At 52.3% G+C, this 25,170-nt stretch overlaps 1 protein-coding gene across 1 annotated transcript in view; it reads left to right on the top strand.

Moving 5' to 3' along the window:
* The window catches only part of Slc6a2 (solute carrier family 6 member 2), a 35,915-nt gene extending 11,603 nt beyond the window's left edge, over window positions 1–24,312 (top strand). The window contains exons 3-15 of the mRNA XM_013365598.4: window positions 291–422; window positions 2,227–2,464; window positions 8,095–8,233; window positions 14,714–14,848; window positions 16,361–16,464; window positions 17,511–17,635; window positions 18,952–19,064; window positions 19,961–20,089; window positions 20,539–20,638; window positions 21,640–21,740; window positions 22,008–22,175; window positions 23,448–23,519; window positions 24,136–24,312. Coding sequence (XP_013221052.1) covers window positions 291–422; window positions 2,227–2,464; window positions 8,095–8,233; window positions 14,714–14,848; window positions 16,361–16,464; window positions 17,511–17,635; window positions 18,952–19,064; window positions 19,961–20,089; window positions 20,539–20,638; window positions 21,640–21,740; window positions 22,008–22,175; window positions 23,448–23,519; window positions 24,136–24,159 — 1,580 coding nt within the window. The 3' untranslated portion in view covers window positions 24,160–24,312. The remainder of the gene's footprint in view (window positions 1–290; window positions 423–2,226; window positions 2,465–8,094; window positions 8,234–14,713; window positions 14,849–16,360; window positions 16,465–17,510; window positions 17,636–18,951; window positions 19,065–19,960; window positions 20,090–20,538; window positions 20,639–21,639; window positions 21,741–22,007; window positions 22,176–23,447; window positions 23,520–24,135) is intronic.
* Window positions 24,313–25,170: the final 858 nt, after the last annotated feature.

Raw genomic sequence — 25,170 nt, forward strand, 5'->3', positions numbered from 1 at the left:
TCTCCTTGTGGTGTTTCATAGCAGAGGCTAGGAGAAACCTGCAGACTTTACCAATTCAACTAGAGTCCCTCATTATTGCAGTTAGGACTCCTACTATTATTATTCCTGGTCCTGTTTGTTGTTATTCACTTCTTGGCATGACTCTCTTTACCTGCCGCACAATGCTCCTTGTGAAATGGCCAGGCGATGGAGCAGCTGATGAGGGACCCTGGCAGCGCTTGCAGACACTGATCCAAGCCCCGTGAGGGGCAGGGATCTAGTGGGTCACACTCTGCCTCTGTGTCCCCCAGGTGCCTTCCTGATTCCATACACCCTGTTCCTCATCATTGCCGGGATGCCCCTGTTCTACATGGAGCTGGCTCTCGGGCAGTACAACCGGGAAGGGGCGGCCACCGTCTGGAAGATCTGTCCTTTCTTCAAAGGTAAAGAAGGAGTCTGGGGGAAGTCAAAGTGCATTTGGGGAAATGCACTCCAAAGATGAGATCTGAGATAAAGCAACTATCTGTGGGATTCATGGGCATCAACAAGGTCAGGAGCGTCCACCATTCAAAGTTACACAGGGAGCATTTGACATGTCAGGAAAAGGAGCTGGCAACCCAAGTTTCAGAGTCTGGAGACCCAAGTTTCAGTCTAGCTCCATCAGCTGAGTGGCCAGAGAGAGTCTATTGTCATGAAAGACAGAAATGCCAGAAACCCAGCACATACACCTCTGCTGCTCCCCTCTGCTTCCGTGGCAGACATGACAAATTGATTGTGGAGCTTCTCAAACTCAGCTGGAAAGCTACCTCACAATCCTTAATGCAACAGCCATAGCTAATTGATTGCAGATGGGATAGGATTGAGCCTATTTGCATTTGGGACTTAGTGCACATCTGCAGAAAGTAGCCATGACAACCATCATCCCTTGGCCTCCAGATATCTGGCAGAAGGGTGTGGGGCCAGAGTTAATATTGCCCAAGCGCTGGTTAGAGAATCGGTAGCAATAAGGACAAATGTGACTACCATGAGCCTCTTCTCAGCTGGCAAGTGTCTCCGGAGTACCTTATGTTTACTCAATCCTGTAGTAAATCCAGACTGATACAAGAGTCTTGCGTGGGATTAGCATCATTTTTGTTTACTTGCTGGAAATATGACTCAAACTGGCTTTAATATAACAGAGATTTTTTTTTTTTTTTTTTTTGCTGGGGGAGTGCTAATCTACCCAGGTACAGTTTGATCTGGGTACTCAAATTGTACTCTTAGAATACGTGTTCGCATCATTCTCTGGTACATTTTTCTCAGTTGCTAAAAAAAAGATGGCTGCCAGCAACTCCAGGCTTAAATCCTGCCGAGTTTAACAGTGACCAGAAGCAAATAAGCAAAGGAATAAGCTAACAAAACACCTTTATGCATCCATGCCTTCATTAAAGTTCTTAGTGAAGACTTTCATTGGTTTGATTTGAGCCATATGCCTATCTCTTAACCAATCATCGTGGTGATGAGAAAGCAACACTCTGATTGGCCAGGTCTTCACACGCTCATGAACAGATCAAGGAAGTGAGGGATTACTTTTACCCAAGCCTCACAGGCTGAGTTACTTAAGGAGATCCCTTAAAGCAGTGCTGGGCAGGCCAAAATAATTTCTGCTCTAGGCAAAACTCTAGAATTAGTGTTAGAGGTGCGCTGGACACATTCAGGAAGATCACGTGTGGGCACGTGAAGCAGGTGGTTGAGAATGACCCAGAGAACTCATGGGCTGAGTGCTTGCTTGAGATCCCCCCAGAAGCAGATTCGGAGGTAGGGATTTTAGTGTAAGTACTTATTTGGGGAGGTGGTCCCAGGAAGTGCCAGATGACGTCAGGAAAGGGGGGGGGCAGCCCATGCAGTGTGTGTCATCAGGTCAAGTGCACCATGGGTGAGTGGAGAGGCTGTGAAACACACCTCTTCGTTATCGGGTCCACGGGGCGAGGGAGTGGGGGAACTTATTTATATTCCAGCTTCCAACGTGGCTGCTCCCTGGGGCCATCAAGGGCCTTCTGACCCATCAATAAACAGGCAGAGAGGGCTCCCATGGTGAGGGAGAGCTCCCAGGCAAAGGGGTGGTCGGTACCCAAGGCATGTGGGCGGGACTGGCAATCTGCTACAGAACAATGTAGGGGTTGAGGACTGCGGTGTTTGGTGCCAGATCCTCAGGGGGAGGTGGCTCTGGGCCTGGGCTGGGGTCTTGAGCTCTGTGTACCCACCCAGGAGTCGGCTATGCTGTGATCCTCATTGCCCTCTACGTTGGCTTCTACTACAACGTCATCATCGCCTGGTCGCTCTACTACCTCTTCGCCTCCTTCACCTTCACCCTGCCCTGGACCAACTGCGGCCATGCCTGGAACAGCGCCAACTGCACGGACCCCAAGCTCCTCAATGGCTCCGTGCTGGGCAACCACACCAAGTACTCCAAGTACAAGTTCACGCCAGCAGCAGAGTTTTATGAGTAAGTCGTGGGCGCCTCGTCCTGGGCTGACTGAGGCCTGGGCAGGATCTCAACCAGACTCCAAGGAAAACCTTAGGTGGAGAGGGACAGGGCACGCCCATCAGTATGGACCATGTGACAGGCCTGAGGCTGAGGGGGAAGCAGAGGATGCAGCCCTGTCGGCGGCTTCCTGGGGGGCTTTTGATGTGGGCAGGAGAGTGGAGTACCAGGAAACACACGAGGACCCCAGGAGGTGTTAGTTCTCTAGGAAATAACCTTCAGTTTGGAGAGACGAATCGCCCTTAAGAAACCACAGCCAGTTGTGAATGAGGAAATAGGCACAAACAGGAAGGGTCTTGACCAAGGTCATCCAGCTTGAAAGTGGCATTGGAAAGTGAGTTTGAACACAGGCAGTTGGGTCCCAAGGCCTAAGCTCTGAGCTCAGTGGTTCTAAACTTCAGCTGCATGTGAAAATCACCCAGAGAGCTTTCAAACACGCTGCTGCTGGATCCTGTGTCCAGGGACGTGAGTTTCACAGGCGTGGGGGGCCGCCCACACAAGTGCATTGTTATTAACAGCTACTTCCGGGATTCTATTACCTAGCCACTGCACCCACCTGTCTGAGAACAAGACACCTGCGGAGGTCAGACGGACATCTCTACATGTCATGGAAAAACTAGGGTTTCTTCACTTTTCCCCAGGACTGTAACCTCAGAAGACCCCAGAGTGTTTGGAGAGCTTGCTTGCTGGTGGAAGTCTTGGGTCTTCCCAGATTGAGTGTGGTCTGGACAGGAGACAGTAAGGGCTGGGGGGCAAGGGGGTTTCTGATCCCTGTAAGTGGTTGCGAGCTTCTCCCACCTTGTTTTCTCAGGCAGAAAAAAGCAGGATCTTTCTTTAGCTCTTGGCAAACCCTGTTCTTATGAATCACGGTGGAAACTGATAGCCTGGTCATCTCTAGTCTGGTTGGTATCAGATTTCTCCACAGGTGTCTTTAGGATCAGCTTGTCTGCCCCTGCAGTGGCAGGTCCCCTGCGACAGGTCTGGGGACCATGGTTCCTTTCATGCAGCCACCCACTTCCTCCAGGCCTAGCTGTGAGCAGAACACAGTGGAAGGTGACATTCCTGTGTGCAGGGCTTGGAGGGTGTAGTGAAAGAGGGGTGCAGACCACCCCTCTTCTCCTCTCCTTAGCCCACCCCACTGCAAACCTTCATAGCTACCCTGAACCAGGGACTGACAATCTCTTCATATCCAAATCCCACTTCATCTGCACGGTTCACAGTGGCGGAAATCACCCTGCTTCACAGACTAGAAAGCAGAGGCTCTGTTTTAGGTTCCTGGCAGCGTTATCTGAGTGCCAGCTCTCTGATCCAAGGCGCCACCCCGTCCACAGCTCTCTGGGCTTTCTCCTCCCCAGTTATAGTCTCCAATTAGTTCGTGTCCAGTTAGGCTCCCTGCTGATAGGTGGGACTCCTTCTTGGGCACGTCTATCTCCCCTCTTCCCTGCCTACGGGCTGCAGAGAGCACAGCTCTAGGCTGTGGACTGCTTCTGGATTTTCCATGGCACATGAACTTTCTGTCCAAAGGCCTCTGCTTTAAGACAAGTCAGCTCAGTCGGGGCAGCCAGCAAGTGGGGCTCCCAGGACCGATACTAAGAGATTAGATAAATTTTTCTCTTTCCCCAAGACTCCTGGCCAATGTTGCCCCCACCTTGTACTCTGTCAGGCAGATGGATTGAACCTGTCATTTAAGGGAACAAAAGTGCTCCTCTCCCCAGGCTCCAGGCCTGAAGCCACATGGCCCCACGGCAAAAGAACCTCTGAAGCTGTCCCTTTACCTTTAATGTGCACCCTTGGTGGATATGTGTTTGGCAATAGGAAAGTTCTACCCCGCACTGGCTCCTAGGGGGAAGAGGAGCCTCTCTCTACCCCAGTCCTAACCCTCTGAACTTTTAAATGTCAAGTGAAAAATTGAGCTTTTTTGGCCCATAGACTTTGGAAAGCCTGGACTGTACCCCTCACGATGATTCACTTTTATTAAACTGCTGGAAAACTAAACCAAACCCAAGGATTTTTTTGCAACCCCCCTCCACCCCACGCCCCCAGCTCAGGCCTGCAGAGGAAGCCGGATTCACTTCTTTTCTTGGAAATCAGCTCTGGTGTCCGGCTCTTTTTACTGATGAAACCGTGACCACCCCAAAGTGGCCTTCAAGTGCACGTAAGGCTCATTTTGGCTATTCCAGTGGACACTAGGAGGCATTTTAGCAAGTTTAGGGGCAAACAGATGCAGGCCGTTGCTTTTTTCATGATTTTAACAATAAATCAGGGAAATGGTGATTGACACCGTTCAACACTTTGCCCCCGAAAGCACAGGAAGAAGCCGAATGAAGCATCAGGCAGGGTCAGGACGCTGTCTTTGGATAGGCCCAGCTACTCGATTTTCCTCTTCCCTCTTCTCTCTCTTTCTCGTTCTCTCTCTCAATGGGAGAAGAGCCTATGTCAGGGGATCCTTCCTTCCTTCCTTCCTTCCTTCCTTCCTTCCTTCCTTCCTTCCTTCCTTCCTTCCTTCCTTCCTTCCTTTCTTCCTTTTCTGAGATGAAACTAGCAGAATTAGTTTTGCCAGGCTGATAAATCGGGCTGGAAAGTGTGTCCTAGGATTCAGGAACAGGAAGTCCCCAGGCCAGAGCCCTGAGAGCAGAGGAGATTGTGGAGAAGTGGCCTGCTATTGTCAGGAGCAAATGGCAGGGATGAGCTTGGTGGGGTGAATTGCGACAGGCCTCAGATTCTGCAAGGCATACATTTGCATCCTCCAGGCTAGGATTGCACTTGACAGCCTCAACACTGGACATTTTGGGTTAGAGGAGTCTTTCTTGGGAGGTGGGGGTTGGAGGGGGTGCCGTCCTGTGCATTCTGAGTGTTTAGCAGCTTCCCTGATCTCTACCCACTAGTTAAAGGACCTTTGAGGATCTGGGGCCAGGATGGGAGCCAGGTCTGTCTGACCCCAAAGCCTGGATAACTTCTGTATGATAGTCTTCTATTTTCCTTCAAGTTCTTGCAAATATTAGATGTCTGTTTGAATGAATGAATGAATGAATGAATGAATGAATGAAGCAAGCAAGCACTTTAATTCCCACCCGAGGATAAGCTGGATGGGTCTCCAGGCGGAGGGTATGTGTGGTCCTTCATGGGCCTGGAATGGACCCTCCCATGTCCTCTACTCCGATTCCAGCAAAAACCATCATCCGCCTCTCGTCTGTGGACTCCTCTGACCACCCAGGCTCCTGAAATAGTTACACGCCTATTTCTTAAGAGCCTTTCTGAGCCTTCTTTTCCTCAGATTTAGAAATCCAGCTTTATTTTGCCAGGAAAGTGAAAGTTTCTGGGAGGCTCAAGTTGGCCTAAAAGAAGCCTATAACTTGGGTGGGCCTCTGACTCAGTGGGTCCGAGATTTGGCTGCCAGTTGGCATCGGCAGGGGTGGCACTGGTGGCCTGGTTCTGTTGCTCAAGGATTATGAATTAACTGGTTGAGAACAGGGCCCAGAGAGTAATATTTTTATGACGTAAAAGATTTAAATTTTTTAAAATTTTGATATCAGCTATTTTTTTAAAAAAAGGTGGGCCTTCAAGGATTCGGTCAAGGGTAGAGTGCAAATATTTGAAAAAAAAATACATCTGTACTGAGCATGTACAGTTCCTTGTCATTTTCCCCTAAATGAACCAGTATAGTAGTTATATGCATGACATTTACTTTTGATTAACCAAGTATAACAGCTACAAATATACAGCCTTTATTTGTATTAGGTATTATAAGGAAGCTGGAGATTACTAGAAATATACATAGGTATGAGTGTAGGGTATATGCAAAGATGGTATCATGTTATGTAAGAGACCTGAGCACTCATGGATTTTGATATCCACAGGTACCAAGGGACAACTCTATGAGCCTTCATGTTGCAGGGGCACACTGCTGGCAAATGAGCCAAGAAACACGGAAACTGAAAGGATTAGAGACCAGGGGAAATCAGGGAGCCCTCCAGGAGGAGGTGACATTGGAGCTGGGCCTGGCTAGGTATCCAGCAGTAGGCTATAGCTTCTGAGCATCAGATTCAGAGGAAGATGGGGCAGAGACCCATTCTGGGGCCCCGGCAGCTCCCTGAACCCTCCCAACAATTGCCACACTCTATTGCTGTCTTTTGCAGTTAATGCTACCTCTCATGTTAGAACAGAAGCACAGCAAGGCGGGGACTGTGTGCCAGCAGTTCCGTGAGTGTGCGTGAGGCCCAGATGGGCCAGGTAACCACAGGCCGGAAGTGAGGGATGCGTGATTGGGGTGCAGAGCCAAGATGCCACACCCAGGTGTTCCCAGGCCTGCTGCTGTGTCTTGTGAAGGTGTAGAATTCCTCTGTGGAGCCTGCTGTACTGGATTATCAGTTGGCTTATTTGACCTTGATCCCAGTGGATTTTGATTTGATTCTAATTAACAAATGGACATCTTGTTCCCAATTCTATTTACCATTCCTTCCCTGTATGAGGTGCCTCAGTATTCTCAAGCCTTCTAAATGTTTATGGTATATTTTCCTTACCTAAGAAACATGTTATTGTAGGTGACCGTATTACAGAGAAGTGACAGCTTAATGAATATCACAAACTGAATGCATCCATGTGACCACTACCTAGATCAGGAGTCAGAGCATGACAAGTCTCCTAGAAATTCCTAGGAGTCCCTCCCAGTTAGTAACCTTCTCTCCCATTCCAGAGCATACCTTTTCTGACTTCTAACCCCTAGGTGAATTTTGCTTGTTATTGTACAGTGCTTAATTTGAATGGAATTGGACTTCTGTCTCTTCCGTGTCCTTTTGACTTTGACTACATTTTCATAGCATTCGTTATGTGTGAGAGTTTCACCCATTTGGGGGTAGATGCTGTATAATGATTCATTTTAGTTAATGTGACATAATTTATCCATTCTATTGTTAATGGGTATTTGAGTATTTTGCAATTCGGGGATATTATGCTCAAGGCTGTGATGAACTTTCTAGAACATATCTTTTGGTAAACATGTACAAATTCTATTGGATAAATACCTACAAGTAGACTTGCTAGGACACAGAGTATGCGTATCTTTGATTTTAGCAGATATTCTTAGGAGACTTGTTTATTCCTGTCTTAGTCTCTAGACAAGAGCTTCTCAGTTCAGCAAAATGAGCATTTTGGATGGGATAATTCTTTGTTATTGGAGACCGTCCTGGGCATTTAGGATGTCTAGCAGCTCTGTGGTCCAGGTCCCCTGGAGTCATGTCAATTGAAATCACCTTGGACATCGTCAAACATGCTCTGGGGTGCAAGATAGGCTCTTCCTCCTCTAGAGACCTGCTGCTGCAGAGGGTGAGCTCTAGAAAGCAGAGACCTTCCCTGTCTTATCACTGTGTCCCCAGTGCCAGCCATGCAGCAGGCACTTTGGAGAGCCATCCTGGGTGCAGGCCATGGCTGACCAGAACCAGTCCATGTGATGCATGCAGCGGCCAGTGCCCCCGAGTCAGGGAGAGTGGCTGACCCCTGTCTCCATCAGGGTGCATGTGGGACAGGCCCGTGAGCATGGCCTTGGACATGCTCCTTGACGCTGTTTTCCCTGCCCCCACCTCTCCTCCCCACAGGCGTGGTGTCCTGCATCTCCATGAGAGCAGCGGGATTCACGACATCGGCCTGCCCCAGTGGCAGCTCCTCCTCTGTCTCATGTTCGTTGTCGTCATCCTGTATTTCAGCCTCTGGAAAGGTGTGAAGACATCAGGAAAGGTAATGTCTCGGTTTTTCTTTCAGTTGGGAGCTTGGCCTTGGGGGAAAAATATTTCTGGTTATAACCATGTGGTTGATGAAAAGACAAGGGAGCTCAAAGAATATGGAGCCTCGTTCAGCCCTCAGCTCTGCATTGACACGGATGAATCCCTTCCTTCCCTGAGCCTGAGTCACCCCAACAGCAGGGTGAAGGGGTGCAAGTAGATCTGGGGTCTTCATACTTTTCAGCCAAAATTCCCCTAATAGCAGAGACCAGGTACTGGGACACCCCTAAAGACTTGAGGATCAAACCCAAAACAACTCTTGACCCATCTCTACCTTGATAGATCTTGAATTTTGACCTAAAGCTTCATGCAAATGTTGCATAGCACATAATTATTTGGAATGTCATGGAACATAATCATTTGCCTTACTATAAAATTAGTAAATCTCCACCCTTCTGAATTTTTGAGTAAAAGAGAATGCCCCAGAAGATATCCAGCTGTATGCATAGGCTTGTGTTTCCTCTGAAACAGTGCTGAGGGCCCCCAGGGGTCTGGGTGCTTTGGAAAGAAGCACACAGGGTAAGATGGTCATGGAGGTCCAGCCGAGATGGGGCATTCTCAGCTTGGGTGACACTGCCCTCTATAGTCAGCCTCTAAAGGTGGAGTATACTCAGGGAATGGCCTGCACTGATTTGTTAGCCTGTGGAATATCATGGGGACACCAATCCCCATGGGTTCTAGAACTTGAGTGTATGAAAAAGAATGAAGCTGGGGAATGTCTTTCCAGTGTTTTTCTTAGCAATTGGTGTGTAATGAACCACCCTGAAATGTGGTGATTTTAAATATTTAACTCTCATGATTCTGGGAGTTGACTGAGCTCAGCGGGGTGGTTCTTCTGCTCCTCTATGTTGCTTGGGTACCTCGCAGCATGGTGACTGTGTTTCCAGATCACGGTTCCAAGCAGACAAGACCTGATGTGCAATAGTTCTCCCAGTCTCTCTTGCATGATGCTAGCTGTTGTCCAATGGCCAAAGCGACTCTTGTGATGAAGACTGGAGTTCATGTGGGAGGGGATGACACACAGATGGGAGTTCACTGGAGGGGTAGGGGAATCACAAGGCAAGTCTGCCGAAATCAGATAGGGATGAATTTGGAAGAAGCTTCATTCAGTGACTGTTTTGGAAAGCAGGATGCATCAGGATTCTGTCTGGTACTTTGAAATTTTTATTATGCCTTTGAGAGCAAGGACAGGGACAGGGGACCAACAGCCACTGGGAATGTAATCTGTTAACAACTGGAGGTGGAATTTCCTATCAGTACATTGGGGATACAGGATTTTTTCCTAAGGAAGGACTAAAATGAGATGCAGATCAGGATTGGAAGGAATTCTGGAGTGTAGAGCAAAATCAGTCTAGGACTACCACCATCCCAAAAACTGTCACAGAGTAGGTCTTGAGTAAATATCTGTTAAAGGACTGAAGAATGGGGGGGGTAAATAAGTCTTTAATACTTTATTGAGGATTCTTTTGAATTCAGTTCAACTCATCAAACTTAGTAAACTTTTTAACTTATTGTGGACACCTACTGTGTGCTAGGCTTGATGTTAGTACCGATGATGCAAGAATAAGTAAGACAAATGTTTTCTTCAATTTCTTTTAGTCTATATTCATTATGGATGGGTTGTGGGTCAGCCAATGTCACAGTGTCTCGGGACTCTATCCAGAGCTATATATGGGTGTCTCCCTTTACACTAATATTAACGGTTACAGTCTACACATGGTATTATAAATTTTGCTTATTTATATATTTATTTATTTTGTGGTGCTGGGGTTGGAACCCAGGGCCTTGTGTGTGCCAGGCCAGCGCTCTACCACTAAGTCACATCCCAGCATTTCTTGCTTTATATTTTAAAGTTAATTTTACCTTGGAGATAATTTCCCATTATGTGGTCAGGTTATACCTTAATAGAAGTACAAACAGCGGGTTTTTAAGCTGTCATTAGATCAACCTTGTGGGTTGCCACAAGTTGTTAAAATGATATAGGCTAGATCATCAGAGGGCCTTGCATATAGAAGAGATGAGCTGTCTCGAGCCATTCAGTTTCAGTTAAGGCAGCCTATATGTTTATGTGTAGTTGAACTTGACATAGAAAGTATTCCTTACCAAAGGCCACGGTCAAAAAGCCTGAGATGCTGCATGAGTAGAGGAAGGGAGATCTTTGGATTGAGGGAGTCTACAAAGACTGTGGAGAAGGGGGCATTTGTGCTGGGTCTGTGAGGACAGGCATGGGTAGGAATGAGGAGGAAGGAAGAGGTTCTCTACGAAAGGATCCACATGAACAAAGCCACAGAGGTGTGGAAGGACCAGCCCAGGCTGAGTTAGTGCTTTCTGTAACTCTCTAGCTACCAGGAGCAGGACTCTCCTGGCCCCTGCAGAGGCCCACAGGGGAGTCACACTCTATCCCTGTGAACGGCAGGGATGCTGGCCCACGTGTGGGTTCCCCACAGGCTTTTAATACCGAAAGCCAAGATTAAGTTCCCCATAGCCCCTGCCCAAGGGGTGCGGCCTGCACCATTTAGCTTGGAACTTGGCCAGAGCAGAGCACAAGCTGCCTACAGCCAGCCAACTGGATGCTACAGAGAGGCCAGGAGGAGCATGCTCAGTTTCTCTTGCCAAGTGCACTTTCAGAGGCGAGGAGGAGGAGTGTCATGAAGGGCGGGACGGTGGTGTCACCGTCATGTGGAAACAGGAGGAAGTCCCCCATGTGGAAACAGGAGGAGCGAGGAATATGAGGCCCCCCCTTGCTGAAGCCACAGCCCACACTCTGCGCAAGTTCCCCAGGGTTCTGGCACTTGAGCAGGCAGAGGCCCCAAGCAGTCCGTGGGGAAGATTTTTAGAACAAGGAGTTTTGCTTAGGACATTCCTGTGCCCTGTTTTTAATAGTTTTTGTAAAGTGGCTCAGGAGGAGACCAAGAATGTTGCTTATCTCTTCCCGGACGATGTCTGGAACAGCACACAGCTTTCCTTAGCAGCCTTCCATGGCTGCAGAGCCTGCCTGCGGTGAATCTTGAATGCACACACTTCCCATCTGGGCAAGTGGAGGCTGGGATTCAGAAGATGCTGACTCCTGGGCCCCGGGGATGGTGGGAGCAGGTCTGAATGGGACAGGGGTTATCCCAGGCCACACACCCGATGACAACTGGGTTGGCCCATCCGGCACCTCAGGGTGGAAGGTGAGGCCTGAGCAGTGCTTGCCATGCTGGAGCCCGGTCCACTTTCTGGATCTCCCGCCCTGTCTACTCTGGGAACATATTGGACTCAGACCTCAGGCTCCCCTTCCCTGGAGAGAAACCAAGACATCGGAGTTGGCTGGGATCAGCGTCACTCACCCACTTCACTGCCAGCCTTTGGGCTGTTGGGGGGGTGGCCCTAGATGGAGTACCTCCTGAATTCGATCAGGGATGGTGCTACTGGGAAGAGAGAAAGCCAGATCAATTCAAAGGAAACCTGAGCTCTAGAATATTTAAATTAAAATATAGCCCTGTGACTTTCATATTCAAGTCGTAATTCTAGCCAAGCCTTCCCACTACTGTCTCAATTCAGGCTGGTCCTGGCTTGCCTCGGTAACTTGTTTGGACCCAGTTGTGATGAACAGCATCACTTGCATAGGAGCCACACATATACCAAAATACGTGTAGCTCAGTGTTTTCTTGAGTAACATCGGTGCATAGCGCACACCCCATAAGTCTTTTTTTAAAACAACTGTGCCTTCATTATTAATGAAAATGTCTCTGAGACTCAGTTCAGAGGACCACAAATTCTAAGTCAGTAAAGGTTAAATTAATGCAGTGTGGACATTTATGTTCTCTAGGCCTTAGAGCAGGTCAGGAGCTTCTCCAACATGAGCGTATGTGAGGATTACTTGGGGAGCTTGTTAAAACTCCAATTCCTTGTCCTTTCCTGAGAGTCTGGGAACTCTTGGAGATGCTGATGCTGTTCACCAACTTCACCCGAGTCTAGGCGATTCTTTCCCCAATGCCAGGATTTGTTGCAAGGCTTGTATACCTTCAAGTGAGGTATATCTACCTCACTGTTCTCCTGGGCAGCTCATTTCCATTAGAGAGCTCTATCATTCAAAAGTCCTTCCTTTCTTGGAACCAAGATCCTCCTCATTTTGATGATAAGCAATTGGTTTGGGTCGTACTAGTACCCCCAGAACTTCACAAATTATCTGCAGAAACATCAGGTGGGTAAGAAATTTCAGGTGATAGAAAAAAGTGACATTCCTTGGGGTCTAGGAACACACTTGCTAAGACCAATGGGCTGTTCGTTGTCTTATGCTCAAAGTAAAAATTTGCACTCAAAGTTAAACTTTTAACAGGAGTTTGGTTTCTCCTGGCCAGAGATGCATTCGAGTGGAATTCTGAGAGCAGAGAGGCCTGGGATGGAGACAGAACCCAAATGTCCCTCTGTTTGCCCAAGGTGCATACAGGGCTCCTGTGGGCAAGGGTGAGCTATGGCCTGAGGATCCAGGAGACTCACGTTTGACACAAGGTCTTAGGCAGCGGAACTCACATAAGCCATCAATTCTGAGAACCTTCGACAAGACTCGGATGGTTTAGTTTTGAAGATGTGTGCATGGGCAGAGTGAGCTCCCGTTCTCTGTGTTTGTTGTCACGGTCATCTCGGTCACGCTCTGACGTGTACCCATGTTGGAACCTCACACATGGCCAATGCAGGGCCACCTCCAGGCCCAAGGAGAGATCCTCTGGAGTAAAAATTGCAAGATTGATTTTTCTCTTTTGCTGGCAGTTGGGTGGTCACCTCTGACCTGCGGGGATGGGCAGGGCAGCTTGGGCTTCGGCTACTGACATGAATTGTAGGGGCCCGTAGTAGACAGGACCCCACAAAGGTATGGAGGAATGTCTGTGTTTGATGCTAAGGAGCCACTTGTCCTGGTTCGGGAGACCAAGTCCAGGGCCACTGAGTGGAGTGAGGCCACACAGAGATCGAACAGCTCCCTTTCCAGGCCATGTTTACCTCCCCAGTTGTCCAATCATTCATCCAATAAATGGTTTAAAGGACCCAGTCAAGCCAGGTGCTGGGCATAATTTTTTGAAACTTTTGTTTCTAAGGTGTGACAGTCCAGTGAGAAGGACAGACAAACATACAAAGGGAGGATACATTTCCGTCTTTAAGCGAAGGCATGGAAAACATAGGACTTTATTTTCTGTATCTTGAGTTTTGTTTTGAGCCCTGTCTTTCAAGGTGGACAAAGAACTTGACTCTCAGTCATGCACTGAGGGTTCCATTTTCTCCCAAGGGACGTGCAAAGACCCTGGGGCCTGCAGACTGCCAGAACTTTTGAGAGGAGGAACCACCTGGTCTTTAAGTTATGTGTGCTCTCCTGTTTCAGCTGAGTCCTCCTTGGGTCTGACCACCCTGGCCCTGGCTTGATTTTCTGTTCAGGGTACAGTATTGTCCGAAAAGGACGCCCACAGCTGCATTTGCCTATAGCAGGGATTTTTAACCTTGAAATTGATGTCACTTGGGGAGTTTTTGAAATACACCGAAGTTCAGTCTGGGTTCACATATCACCTCAGACCAGTTAGATCAGAAACCCCGAGACTGAGAACTGCGCGTCAGCGTTCTTATCTAGAGCTTCCCAGGGACTATGACATGTGGCCATGGGCACCAAGGAACAGCCAAGAGGCCTGCGTAGCCCTCAGCGTCCACATTTTGTAATCTCTTCCTCCAAGTGGGCAGGAGGGTGAGGGGGCTCTTTTTAGTCTGAGGATGATCTCTTCCCCTTTGCGTTTCTGAAAAAAGACACTTTGTCCCAAATCTGCTCCAACTAATATGGAGAAGGGGCAGAGACTCTGCTTTCTGCCCAGCCACAGGCCTGCTTGGGCAGTGGGCTTCGGAGGGTGTGCTTAAGTGGGGGTAAAGGAAAAGAGGGAGAAGCAACAAATTTGGAGGAAAAGAATGGAGGAGAAGAAGAAGGAGGAGGAGGAGGAGGAGGAGGGAGGTAAAAATGAAGATCTTTAAAACCCTGCCTGTAAGATGGGTCCAGAAAATACCTGTGGTCGGATGGATGCATGCAGGACTGGCAGGAGCAGTGGACACAAAAATGGGGATAAGCTTAGTTCTACCTGAGGCAACTCGAAGGGACCAGGAGAGGTGGCTTTGTGAGGGGGTGGTACCTGTGCTATGAGAGCCTGGTCTTTGCCCATGGCGACCTCAGCCTCCGTCTCGGCACTATGGAGATGGCCTCGCGGGTTCTGAGCTTCCCGGGGCGCGCCGGCTCTGTTCACTGTTCTGTCCCTGGAGTCTGGCTCGGGCCTGACCTGGAGGTGGAGCCTGGGCACGTGGGTTGGGTGAAGGGAGCTGGCGGGAGGGCCTGCCTGGCTCTCGGGAGAGGACCCTGTGTCCCTCCAGCACCCTCCCCTCAGCGGGAGGCCGGTGGAGGGGCTCACCGCTGCGCATGCGTTGCCAGGTGGTGTGGATCACGGCCACCCTGCCGTACTTTGTGCTGTTCGTGCTCCTGGTCCATGGCGTCACGCTGCCCGGCGCCTCCAACGGCATCAACGCCTACCTGCACATCGACTTCCACCGCCTAAAGGAGGCCACGGTCAGTGCCACCCAGACCTGGGCCAGGGCAGGGAGCGCTCTCAGGAGCAGACGGAGATGGGAGAAACTGGTCCCAGTTCTGCCACAAACTCGCTGTGCAGCTGTGGACAGGACCCCTCCGGCTCTGAGTGGCAGGTCCCCTGAGGGTCTGCCCGTCCCACTCTGATGGCCTGGGCTTCTGTGGTTCCCTTTAGTGGCCTTCATGGACCACACTTTGCAATGTGGGCCAGACCTTGTACGGGGACCAGGATGCCCTCGGTGCTTACTCCTGTCCTGGGCCCATGGCACCCTCGTCCACCCCAGTTGCCCCTTCCCTATTTCTCTAGTCCCCAGCCATGGCCTTGGCCACCATCCTGTCATGTCAGCAAAAAAGAGCAGCCTTAGCCCCCAGGGAGACCTGGACCTGCCACCTCTCTCCCCCAGCAGCCTCCTCCAGCTCACCATCCTGCCTAAAGCCCCAAGTTGCAATGAAGAAGGGGTGAATTTGGAAATGAAGTCCAGGGCAGTGGGTGAGGATGGGTGCAGAGACCATCTTGGAGGGACCGAGTGCCCTGAGTATCTTTAAATGACAGCGGAGACCACTTCCGGCCTCCTCCCGCGGGTCCCCATCGGGGAGAAAACCTCAACAACTTTCTCACAGTTCTCCAGGGCTTCTTCGCTTTTTATTGGAACCCACACAGATCCTGGCAGGCGGCAGCAACATAGAATTAGGAGAGCTATGTCCCAGTGTGCTTCCTGCCCCGCTCAATGTCCCAGCACATCGCCATGCAACTGTCTCGCTGTCCCCAGTCATTCAGACATGTGGAGGTCAAGCCCTTCATGCAGTCTGAAGGAGCAGACCCCCAACCCCCCCGTGAGAGTGCCCCTCTCATTGTGCGATGGGGAGAGGACAGAAATCTCCCCATTCAAATCTGAATTGCAGCTCAGTTGGTGTGGGCTAGGTGTAATGACCCCCGCTGTACAGAAGAGGGGTGACGATATTAGAGGGTGACAATATTAGAGGGTGACGATATTAGAGGGTGACGATATTAGGGGGTGAGGTTGACCAGGGCTAAACCTGGCAGGGAGGTTGGAGAGGGGCTCATGTCTTCAGGCCTCCAGCTGTGTGCACGCATCACCCCAAAGATGCAATCAATAATCCCCATTGCTTTCCAAGGCCACCATTTGTCCTGGACTTGGAAAAGTCCCCTCATGAATCCCTTGCTGTGGGTGTCGTCCCCTTAACTCCTAAGGTGGTCAGGACCCTCTCTGCTCCTGCCCTGTCGACCCCCTGGCTCAGAACCAGGAAGCTGATAAACTGTCTTTGAAAATTAAGGGCTTTCAGCTGATGCTGTGAGTTCCTCCAAGCTGAGGTTGCCCTGGCTGCCCAAGGCTGGGAGATGCTAGGGAGACCCCCGCTGTCTCTGGGAGAGGGGGCGTTCCCTGGTCCCAGAGCATCCCCGGGGCTTTCCATCCACCCCGAGCTCCAGTTCTGCAGGCAGCAGAGGGTGACGGCTTCCGTCTACGCTTTCAGGTGTGGATTGATGCTGCCACTCAGATATTCTTTTCCTTGGGGGCTGGATTTGGAGTCTTGATTGCATTCGCCAGTTACAATAAGTTTGACAACAACTGTTACAGGTGAGTTCCTTCCCCGAGCTAGGAAAGGCCCAGACCTTTGTGGGGATGGAATTGGGGTCTGGGTCTGGTGCCGACGTTCTTGGACAAGCCAGATTTCCTTCCCGTGGACATCCTGGGCATTCTGTGAATGCTGATGGACCTCTGGTGTCCTGATGAATGTGTTTACCCCGGGATGCTTTTTAAACGGTCCCGAGGTACCCATCAGGGAAAGCTGGGGTCAGTAGGATCAGGAGATCCTGGATATGGGTCAGAGGAGCACCGTGTGACTTTCAGAGCAGATGGTGCTGCCTGGCTCTGTCCGTCAGATGACCAGGCCCCCAGGGGTGGAATAGCGGGGCTGGTCAGGCCTGGCTGGGTCAGAGGTAAGACCCGAGGGGAGAGTGAGTCAGACCTGCTCCAGTCTGGGTCAGTAAGTTCTCAGTGCTGCCCCCTGCAGGCCCGGTGCTATGAGGACTGCAGAGATGGGCAAGGACCAGAGTCCATCTGTCACCCCATCTGAGGCTTAAGCAGAATGACAGTGTCTTGGGTACGAGAAAGAGTAGGATGACTATGTGCCATCAGGGCAAGCTTCAGGATGGGGAAGGAAGGGCGTGGTGGTCGGCCTTGGATAGACCATGGTGGCAGACCTGGGGTGGAAGGCTCGTGCGGTGAGGAGCAGCATGCACCGGGGCTGGGACCAGCCAAGAGACTGGCCTGGAAGTCATGGGAAATGACCCTGAAAGGAAGGTTGATGCCAAGGTGAGCCGTTGGGAGGCCCCGGGGAGCCACGGAGAGTTTGGAAGAAGAAGCCTCATGACCCGATTCCCCAACAAGAGTTGGGTACCAGAGTCTGGCGTGGAACTAGTCCCTCCACAGCTAGTCACCTACTTCCTGCACCGGCAGCTACTGACCCAGCGAAGGTCACTAGGGGTCCATGTGGCACCAGGATACGGCCTTGGAGGCGAGGTCCAGGCTGCAGATTCCACAGATGGGCAGAGATGCGTGGTGGGCAGGGCTGGAGGGTGAGAGTCAGGGGGACTTGAACCAGCAGCACTTCTTCCCCCCAGGGACGCCCTGCTGACCAGCACCATCAACTGTGTCACCAGCTTCATCTCTGGGTTTGCCATCTTCTCCATCCTCGGTTACATGGCGCATGAACACAAGGTCAACATCGAGGACGTGGCCACTGAAGGTGGGTGAGCAGACCACTTGGGCTCCAGCCAAGGGAGGAGGGACCAAGAAAGCCACCTCATTCCTGGCTGCAGAGCCCTCCCCTGGCGGTAGGACTGCGAGGGCTGGCGTTTCCAAACTGTCCCCTTGATGGACTTTCCCCGAGGCTGTCAGTGGGAATTCCAGGCAACGCTGGGCCCTGGGTAGGCAACAGAACCTTCTTCTGAGTTGGAGTAGGGGGAACAGTTCTCGAAGTGCCCACTCTGGAAGCCCCTATGCTGATCATTTTACATATCTCTAAGTCCATTTTCTGTTGCTATAACAAAGTACCTGAGGCAGTGTGATTTATGCGTAAAAGAAATTCAATGAGTTCACAGATGTAGAGATTTAAGAGTGTGACAGTAACATCCACTGAGCTTCTGGTGAGGACCACATGCTATTCAACTCACCACAAAGTAGAAGGGGAAAATGACTGTGTAGAAGGGCTGGGCATGGAGCATTTTAAATAATCTGCTCTCCCGGTAACAATCCAGTCCTTAAAGAGCAATGTTCACTCCTACAAGAAAAATGTTGATCCTAACAACCTAGTAACCTCTTTAAGTCCCCAACGCCTCTGGATATTGCTATTCTGGGGACCGGACCTCAGCATGAGTTTTGGTGGGGACAACTCTACGTTCAAACCATAGGAACTTAATTCCATTTAGTGCTCATAAGACATGAGAGGTAAGAGTCACTTTAATGATGACAAAAGTAAGACAACCAAAGCACGGGGACCAAGGTCACCCAGTTGGTGAACAATGATGCCAGCAATTCATCAGTCTGACTTTGGAGCCATGTCCTTCTCCACTGCTTCCTGTATTCTTTCCACCACAAAGAAGCTGAGACCTGGGTAAGGGCTCCCTCTAATTGACTTTGAGGACCACCAGCTTTTGAAAATAAGAGTGGATCCTTCATGGCGTGTAGGAGATGGGTTTGCCACATGTAGCTTATGGCTGTCTAGGCAAAGGCACTGCTCTTCGCCTGGGTGTTTGAGGTCAATTTCCTTGATGCGCTGGTTGTGTTAGCCAGCTATCTGTTACTGTAATAAAAAATACCTGAGAAAATCAACGTATAAAGAGGAAAGGCTTATTTTGAATCAAGTCTTGGAGGTTTTAGTCCATGGTTGGGGACCCTGTTGCTTGTGGTCCTACAAGCTTCACGTGTCATCCCCTGACCTTTGGTGAGCACTACCCACTACACATGACTGTCCTGGGGCTGAGCTTGAGCAGATGTTCCCCAGCTCCCTGTGGTCTGATCAGTAGTCCCTGCCATTGATAGGGACCTTGATGCCTGTTACAGGAGCTGGCCTGGTGTTCATCCTGTATCCAGAAGCCATTTCCACCCTGTCGGGATCGACGTTCTGGGCTATCTTGTTTTTCATCATGCTCCTGGCCCTGGGCCTTGACAGCTCCGTGAGTGACCCTGCTCAGGATCTGCCCCATCCCTGGGCCCGACCCGCCTCCCTGAGGGTCACCCGGCTCAGCCTGTGAAAGAGCATTCCTCATTGTGCAGACAGGGCTGAGTGCAGAGGGGACATGGCGGCCTCTTTCCCATTTATTCCATTTTATCATCGACAACCAACAAAAAACATTTCTTAGATCCTTCTGTGAGGCTCCCTTGCAGGATTGCACTTCCTGACATCTTTTGGTATCTGTGACCACCCCTCGCACACGGTGCCTGAGGTGTGCAGGGCTGACAAACAGCTTCCTCCCGCTGCCTTTCCGTTAACGGACAGATCTGCCAGGAGCAGAATTCTGATTTTGATTGACAATGTCTGCCAAGAGGAGAGGACAGGAGCCTGGTGGCCTGTGTCTTCTTCAGCCAGTGGCTCATCCCTAAGGGGATGCATGTGCCCAGAGCAATAGGATTGGAGAGCCATTCGCACCTGGAGGCTGGAGTCCGAGGTGACCACTTGATAGATGAGAAAGGCAGCTGAACGTCCGTGTCCAAAACTGCTGCTTTGAAGTTGCCCACACTAGAAGCTCTTCTCTGGCGGATGTTTCTAGAAAGCCCTTTTTATGTGCAAATGTGTCCCCTGGGGAATGCACTGGACGCCCTTCGCTCTCTGCGGGCTCCTCTGTCTCCTTGGGGCTGAGGGAGCCATCAGGAGCTGGTGGGGGGCAGGCAGGTCAACTTAACTCTCCACCCTCTATGTCTGAGTCTGACTGACGCAGGGCAGGACAGGGAGGAGGGGAGGCAGGAAGGTAGCACCAGGCACTGACTTCTGAGGCCCTGGCCTTGGAGGCCCAAGGCAGCTGGGGCCCAGACTGGGGCCCCCGCCTGCTGCACACCCACCTGTTCCCTCCAGATGGGAGGCATGGAGGCAGTCATCACGGGCCTGGCGGACGACTTCCAGGTGCTCAAGCGCCACCGGAAACTCTTCACGCTGGGCGTCACTGTGGGCACGTTCCTTCTGGCCCTGTTTTGCATAACCAAGGTGAGGAGGGACTCGGGGGCCACTGGGAGCTCCCGGGACTGCATGTCAGTCCCCAGCGGTAGAGCTGGCGCGTGCAGGGCTGGGCTGAGCCCGCGGAGCAATGGGGTATGAGAACAGGGCCAGCATCGGCCTCGGCCCTGCGGCCCCTCCTCTGGGTGACCCTCCACCTCTGAGCCCGTGGATCTCCAGGCACCCCTGCTGCTTATGGATCTGGGGACAGCAGAGCCCCTCTGAAGTCTGTCTCCCCCACCCCTAGAGCCCACAGCTCCCAGAGGCCTTGGTTAGAACGCAAATAGGTAGGTCCTATGTGTAGGGCCACAACCCTGTCACCTGCATTCCCTAACAGGGTTCTGAGCATGTGGGTCAGGGGACAGGTCAGACGTGGTAGATGCAGCAGTCAGTGGCCTCCTCTGGCCAGCGATGGCCCCAGGCCTCTCTCTGTGCCCCAGGGTGGAATCTACGTGCTCACTCTCCTGGACACGTTTGCGGCCGGCACCTCCATCCTGTTTGCGGTGCTGATGGAAGCCATCGGAGTGTCCTGGTTCTACGGTACGTGAACAGCTCTGGTCCCCAGGGCTCCTGGGGCCCTCCAGCTGGATGTGAAAGGACGTCCATTCCTAGGCAGCCTCCTGAAGCTCCAGAGTTGGGCAGGCCTCATGTGGGGAGCAAGTCTCCCTGACCCCAGCTCCTCTTCGGACAAACTCCCCTTAACAGGAAGCGACAGAGGCCTCCGAGGCACCAAGGTCCGGGTCTAAAGAGGAACCCTTGGGAGTCGCTGAGCCCACCCATGGAATTCATTCTCACCTAGGATTGTCAGATTGAGCAGGCAAAACACAGACTGCCCAGTTAATCTCGGATCTCAGATAAACAATGTTTTTTCCTTTTTTTTTATTTTTTAGTATAAGTATGTCCCAAACGCTGCATAGACATATTTATCCCATTCCTTTTCAAACTTAACTGGGGATCTTGTATTTTATCGGATAACCTTATTCTAGAACCCGAGAAAACATTTGATCAACTGTCAGATGCTAATTGCTGTTTTTCCCCCTCTGTGGGACACCCAGGTATCAGTCTTGTTCTGACTTTTCTTGGGAAGTGTTTGCAGCGTAGGAGCCTGACCTCTTCTATCCGATTGCAGCCAGGGACACACATCCACGTGTGTCCACGTATGTCTACGTGTGCATGCAAAAAGGATGTGCACATGGTTGCTATTTTCAGAAAAAGAATAAGAAGAAAGAGCTGGGCTTTGGAGTCAGGGCAATGTGGCTCTGTAGCCTGGGGCAAGTCCTCTGCCCTGCCCGAGCCCTGGCTTCCCTCTTACACACTAATTGGGGTGGCTTATTAAAGGTGACACTGTCCTTGAGTTTGTCCTTTCCGTTGCTCTGCATCAATGAAGTGCCCTCCCGGGTCTCCTAAGCCCCAGCGGCTCAGTCTCAGTCTCTTGGAGCCAGAACTTCCGGGGGTGGGGGACCCAAGGGATACCCTGGCTCTGGGGGTCCAGCCTGCCATAGGGAGGGACTGCCGTGACAGGCGTGCCCTTGTGTGCCCAGGTGTGGACAGGTTTAGCAACGACATCCAGCAGATGATGGGGTTCAAGCCCGGGCTGTACTGGAGACTGTGCTGGAAGTTTGTGAGCCCCGCCTTCCTCCTGGTGCGTACTGTGTGGCTAGAAGCCCAGGGTGGGCTGGGGTGGAGGCCTTTGCTTTCGGGAGGCACTGGGCCTTGGAGGCCAGCCACGCAGACAGGAGCCCTGGGTGCTCAGCCTGGGGACGTGGTGGGCGTCCACCTCAGCAGTTGCCCTCTGGGATTCTCTTCCTCCGCACTCTCTCCTTTCCCTGGGATCCACTCGCTCCTGCTTCATCTCTCCTGGCTCATCTCCCCCCATTCTCTCCTCCCTCGCCCCCCGTACCCGCCCCAGTTCGTGGTGGTGGTCAGCATCATCAACTTCAAGCCGCTCACCTACGACGACTACGTCTTCCCGCCCTGGGCCAACTGGGTGGGCTGGGGCATCGCCCTGTCCTCCATGGTCCTGGTCCCCGCCTACATCGTCTACAAGTTCCTCAGCCTGCGGGGCTCCCTCTGGGAGGTGAGCTCTGGGTTGGCCATGGGGGTGGGACGGGAAGGGACATTCCTGTTGGGGTGAGACAGAAGCGCAGGGCTGCGGGGGCCAGACAGATCTGCCTCCCTGGCCACGTTATCCATCTCCTTGAGCCTCCGTGTCCACCTCTGTCCCCGAGGACAATGTTGTGCACCTTTCAAGGAGAAAGGACGTCCTCAGCATAGGGCCCAGCACGGAGGAGCTGGGCCAGCTGTCACCATGTCACCATGGCTGTTCCTGCCTCTGAGTAAGCAAGGAGAGGCTGCGCCCTGGAGTCAGGAAGGATCCACCAGCCAGACTGCCCGAGCTGGGCCCACTTCTGGGTCCCCTTCTAAAGCTGACAGATGTCCCAAGCCCACTGGTCTGGTCATCTTGGTTTATGTACTTCTTTCCTGACCATGATGATCTGAGCAGCCTCAATCGAGGACTTCTAACGTGGTTTTCTTTTTTACACGCATGCACACGCACAAGTCCCTGTGGATGCCGGGGACATGGAGCCCGTGTTCTGAAATCATGTCCTTCCCGCTATTTGACTGTGAAAATCCGCCCCCCTTTTTTAAATTAACGAATGGCAGTAGTCTTTCCTTCAAGTCCTTACTTTGTGAAACAAAGGTCCCGTTCCCTCCTTCCTTGACCTGCTCACTGGGTAGGTGTGTATGAAGAATCGAGTGTGTGCCAGGCACCGTTCCAGGAGCTATATTAAGAAAATCCCTGTCCTTATCACGCCGAAATCCCAAAGTCAGACGGCCGCCGTCCTGGCTCACGGGGAGGACCCCGTTCAGCCAGCTTCACCCCGGGATGTGGGAGCCAGGACCGGAGCCTTCCTTCCTCACCCGTGGGGAGCGGAGCGCCTCCCATCAGGAGGGTCAGCGTGACTCACACCCCTCCTCAGTCCCTGCACCGGGTCCACCTGGGGAGGCCCTCCCTGATCCCACGCCAGCCCAGGCGCCTCTCACTGTCCACTCGCTGCGGCCTGAGTTTGAAGTGACCCGTGTGTGTTGGCTCAGTGCCAGCCCCTAACGGGCAGTCAGGCCCCCAGGGGACCCTGTGGGTCTCCTCCAGCTCCCAGGCGCAGGCCTCCCCAGCGCCTGAGCCCCAGAGCAGGCCTGGCAACTGTCCCCGGGATGAAGGACCCGAGGGGACCGAGTGGGAGGGTGTCTCTATAGATCCAAGAGGGGCTTCAGGTCCAAGGGTGCCCCCTGGCCGCTGGGAAGCTGTCCCTGGGCCAAACTGAGGCTCCTCCCTGCTCCGTCTCCACAGAGAGTGGCCTACGGCGTCACACCGGAGAATGAGCACCACCTGGTGGCGGAGAGGGACGTCAGGCAGTTCCAGGTCGGTGCAGCCCGGAGCACAGGGCTGGGGTGGGGTGGGCCCCAGCTGTTCCCCGAGGTGGCAGGCCCCGGGAGCTTGAAAACTCAGTGACAGTGGCCGCAGCCCCCAGGACCGTGGTGATGGGTGGAGGAGGAGAAGGGCCTGCCCTCTGCCTTCACCAGCGTCCTCCTGCCCTCTGGTCCTCGGACCCCGATTCCCAAGGCCACATTTGCCTACAACTGTATATTTCCTTCCATGAGTGGTCACCATGGGGTGCCCCCAAACCAGGTGAGAATGTCTTATCTTGAAGAAAGAGCTGCGGGGACATCAGGGACACATTCCTGGCCTAAGCCCTATTCTATCCCTTAAAAAAAGAAATAGGCCAGGACTTGGATATCGGGGAGTCCTGCGAGTAGCCAGGGCCTGTGTCACACCTCCATATCTGGGAAGGTGCCTTTGTGCCTTCCAGGCCTCAGTGATAAGTGTGGCCTCCACCTGCCTGTCCCCTGAGGGCACTGAAGGGACCGGCTGTTTTTCCTGTCTCCCCTTTGCTGGCTGTGCCCTGCCCCGCTGACCCCGGGTGCTCCTGGTCCCCGCCCCGGGCCCTGTCTCAAAGGCCTGCTGTCTCCCTGTGCAGCTGAAGCACTGGTTGGCCATCTGAACCCGACCCCGAGGAGGAGGAGCCCACCGTCCAGGCCAGAGGCAGCTGCTTCCCTCCTGCCCCGGACGCCGTCCTGTCGTTCCTCTCCTGGAAGATGCCCCTTCTGACCCCCTATTCTACTTCTCCCAGTTACAAAGAATTGAGTGGCTCTGACTTTTGTTCTGCCTCTGTTCCTCCGGCCTGGGGGCTGTGAGCGGGGAGGACGGGTAGGCCCCAGGGCAGAGGAGGAAAGGAGGAGAAAGGATCTTGACTTCCTCCCGGGAACCCCCTTTATTTGAGGGGGAGACTCCCCTCTTTGGAAGCCCCCTGAGTGTGAGCTCCGTGGCTCAGGCAGAATCTCCCGCCACATCCCCTGGTACTTTGAAGAAATCCTCGGTGTGCCAAAACCGCAAGAGGATGGTCTTTTGTTCAGATTAAAAACAAAACAAACCAACACAACAACCAACCAGCGCCCAGCGGAGCTTGGTGAGGGGAGGCGGGTCCATGGGTCCTCTTTCTCTCGCCCACCCCAGGTAGCGTGCTGCACCTCGGTCTGGGAGTTTGGATGAAGTCAGCAGATAGATACTTTGGAGGATCTTGAAATGTTCCTAGTTCCCCCTCTGGCTGCTCTGAGTTTGATGTGTCTGTGTGTTCCAGAACATTCCACTGGCTTCTGGTGTTCAGACAGTCCAGGGGACATGGATGTCAGGCAAGCAGGTATCGGAGCCACAGAGAGCAGGTTCCACAGAGGTGTCTGCACCAGGCAGACCCCCAGAGACCCCAAAGCCCTGTGCTGGCCCCCTGTGTCAGAGGCCTGGCGCCCACAAACCCATCTGTGGCTCCCGGGACCTTCCTACATAAACGGGGCAGGGAGAGACCCAGCGAAGCCACGTGTGTGCCTCCTTCACAGGACTCTCTGCTGTCCCCATGGGGCCAGGTGGCTGCCCAGGGACAGCCTGAAAGGCCGTGGCGATCACTGTCCACCAACACCTGCAAGGCCCTTCCCAGCGGGGCTCTTGAGCCACGGGGACT

The sequence above is a fragment of the Ictidomys tridecemlineatus genome, chromosome 15 (genome assembly GCF_052094955.1).
Source record: "Ictidomys tridecemlineatus isolate mIctTri1 chromosome 15, mIctTri1.hap1, whole genome shotgun sequence".
Taxonomy (NCBI): Eukaryota; Metazoa; Chordata; class Mammalia; order Rodentia; family Sciuridae; genus Ictidomys; species Ictidomys tridecemlineatus.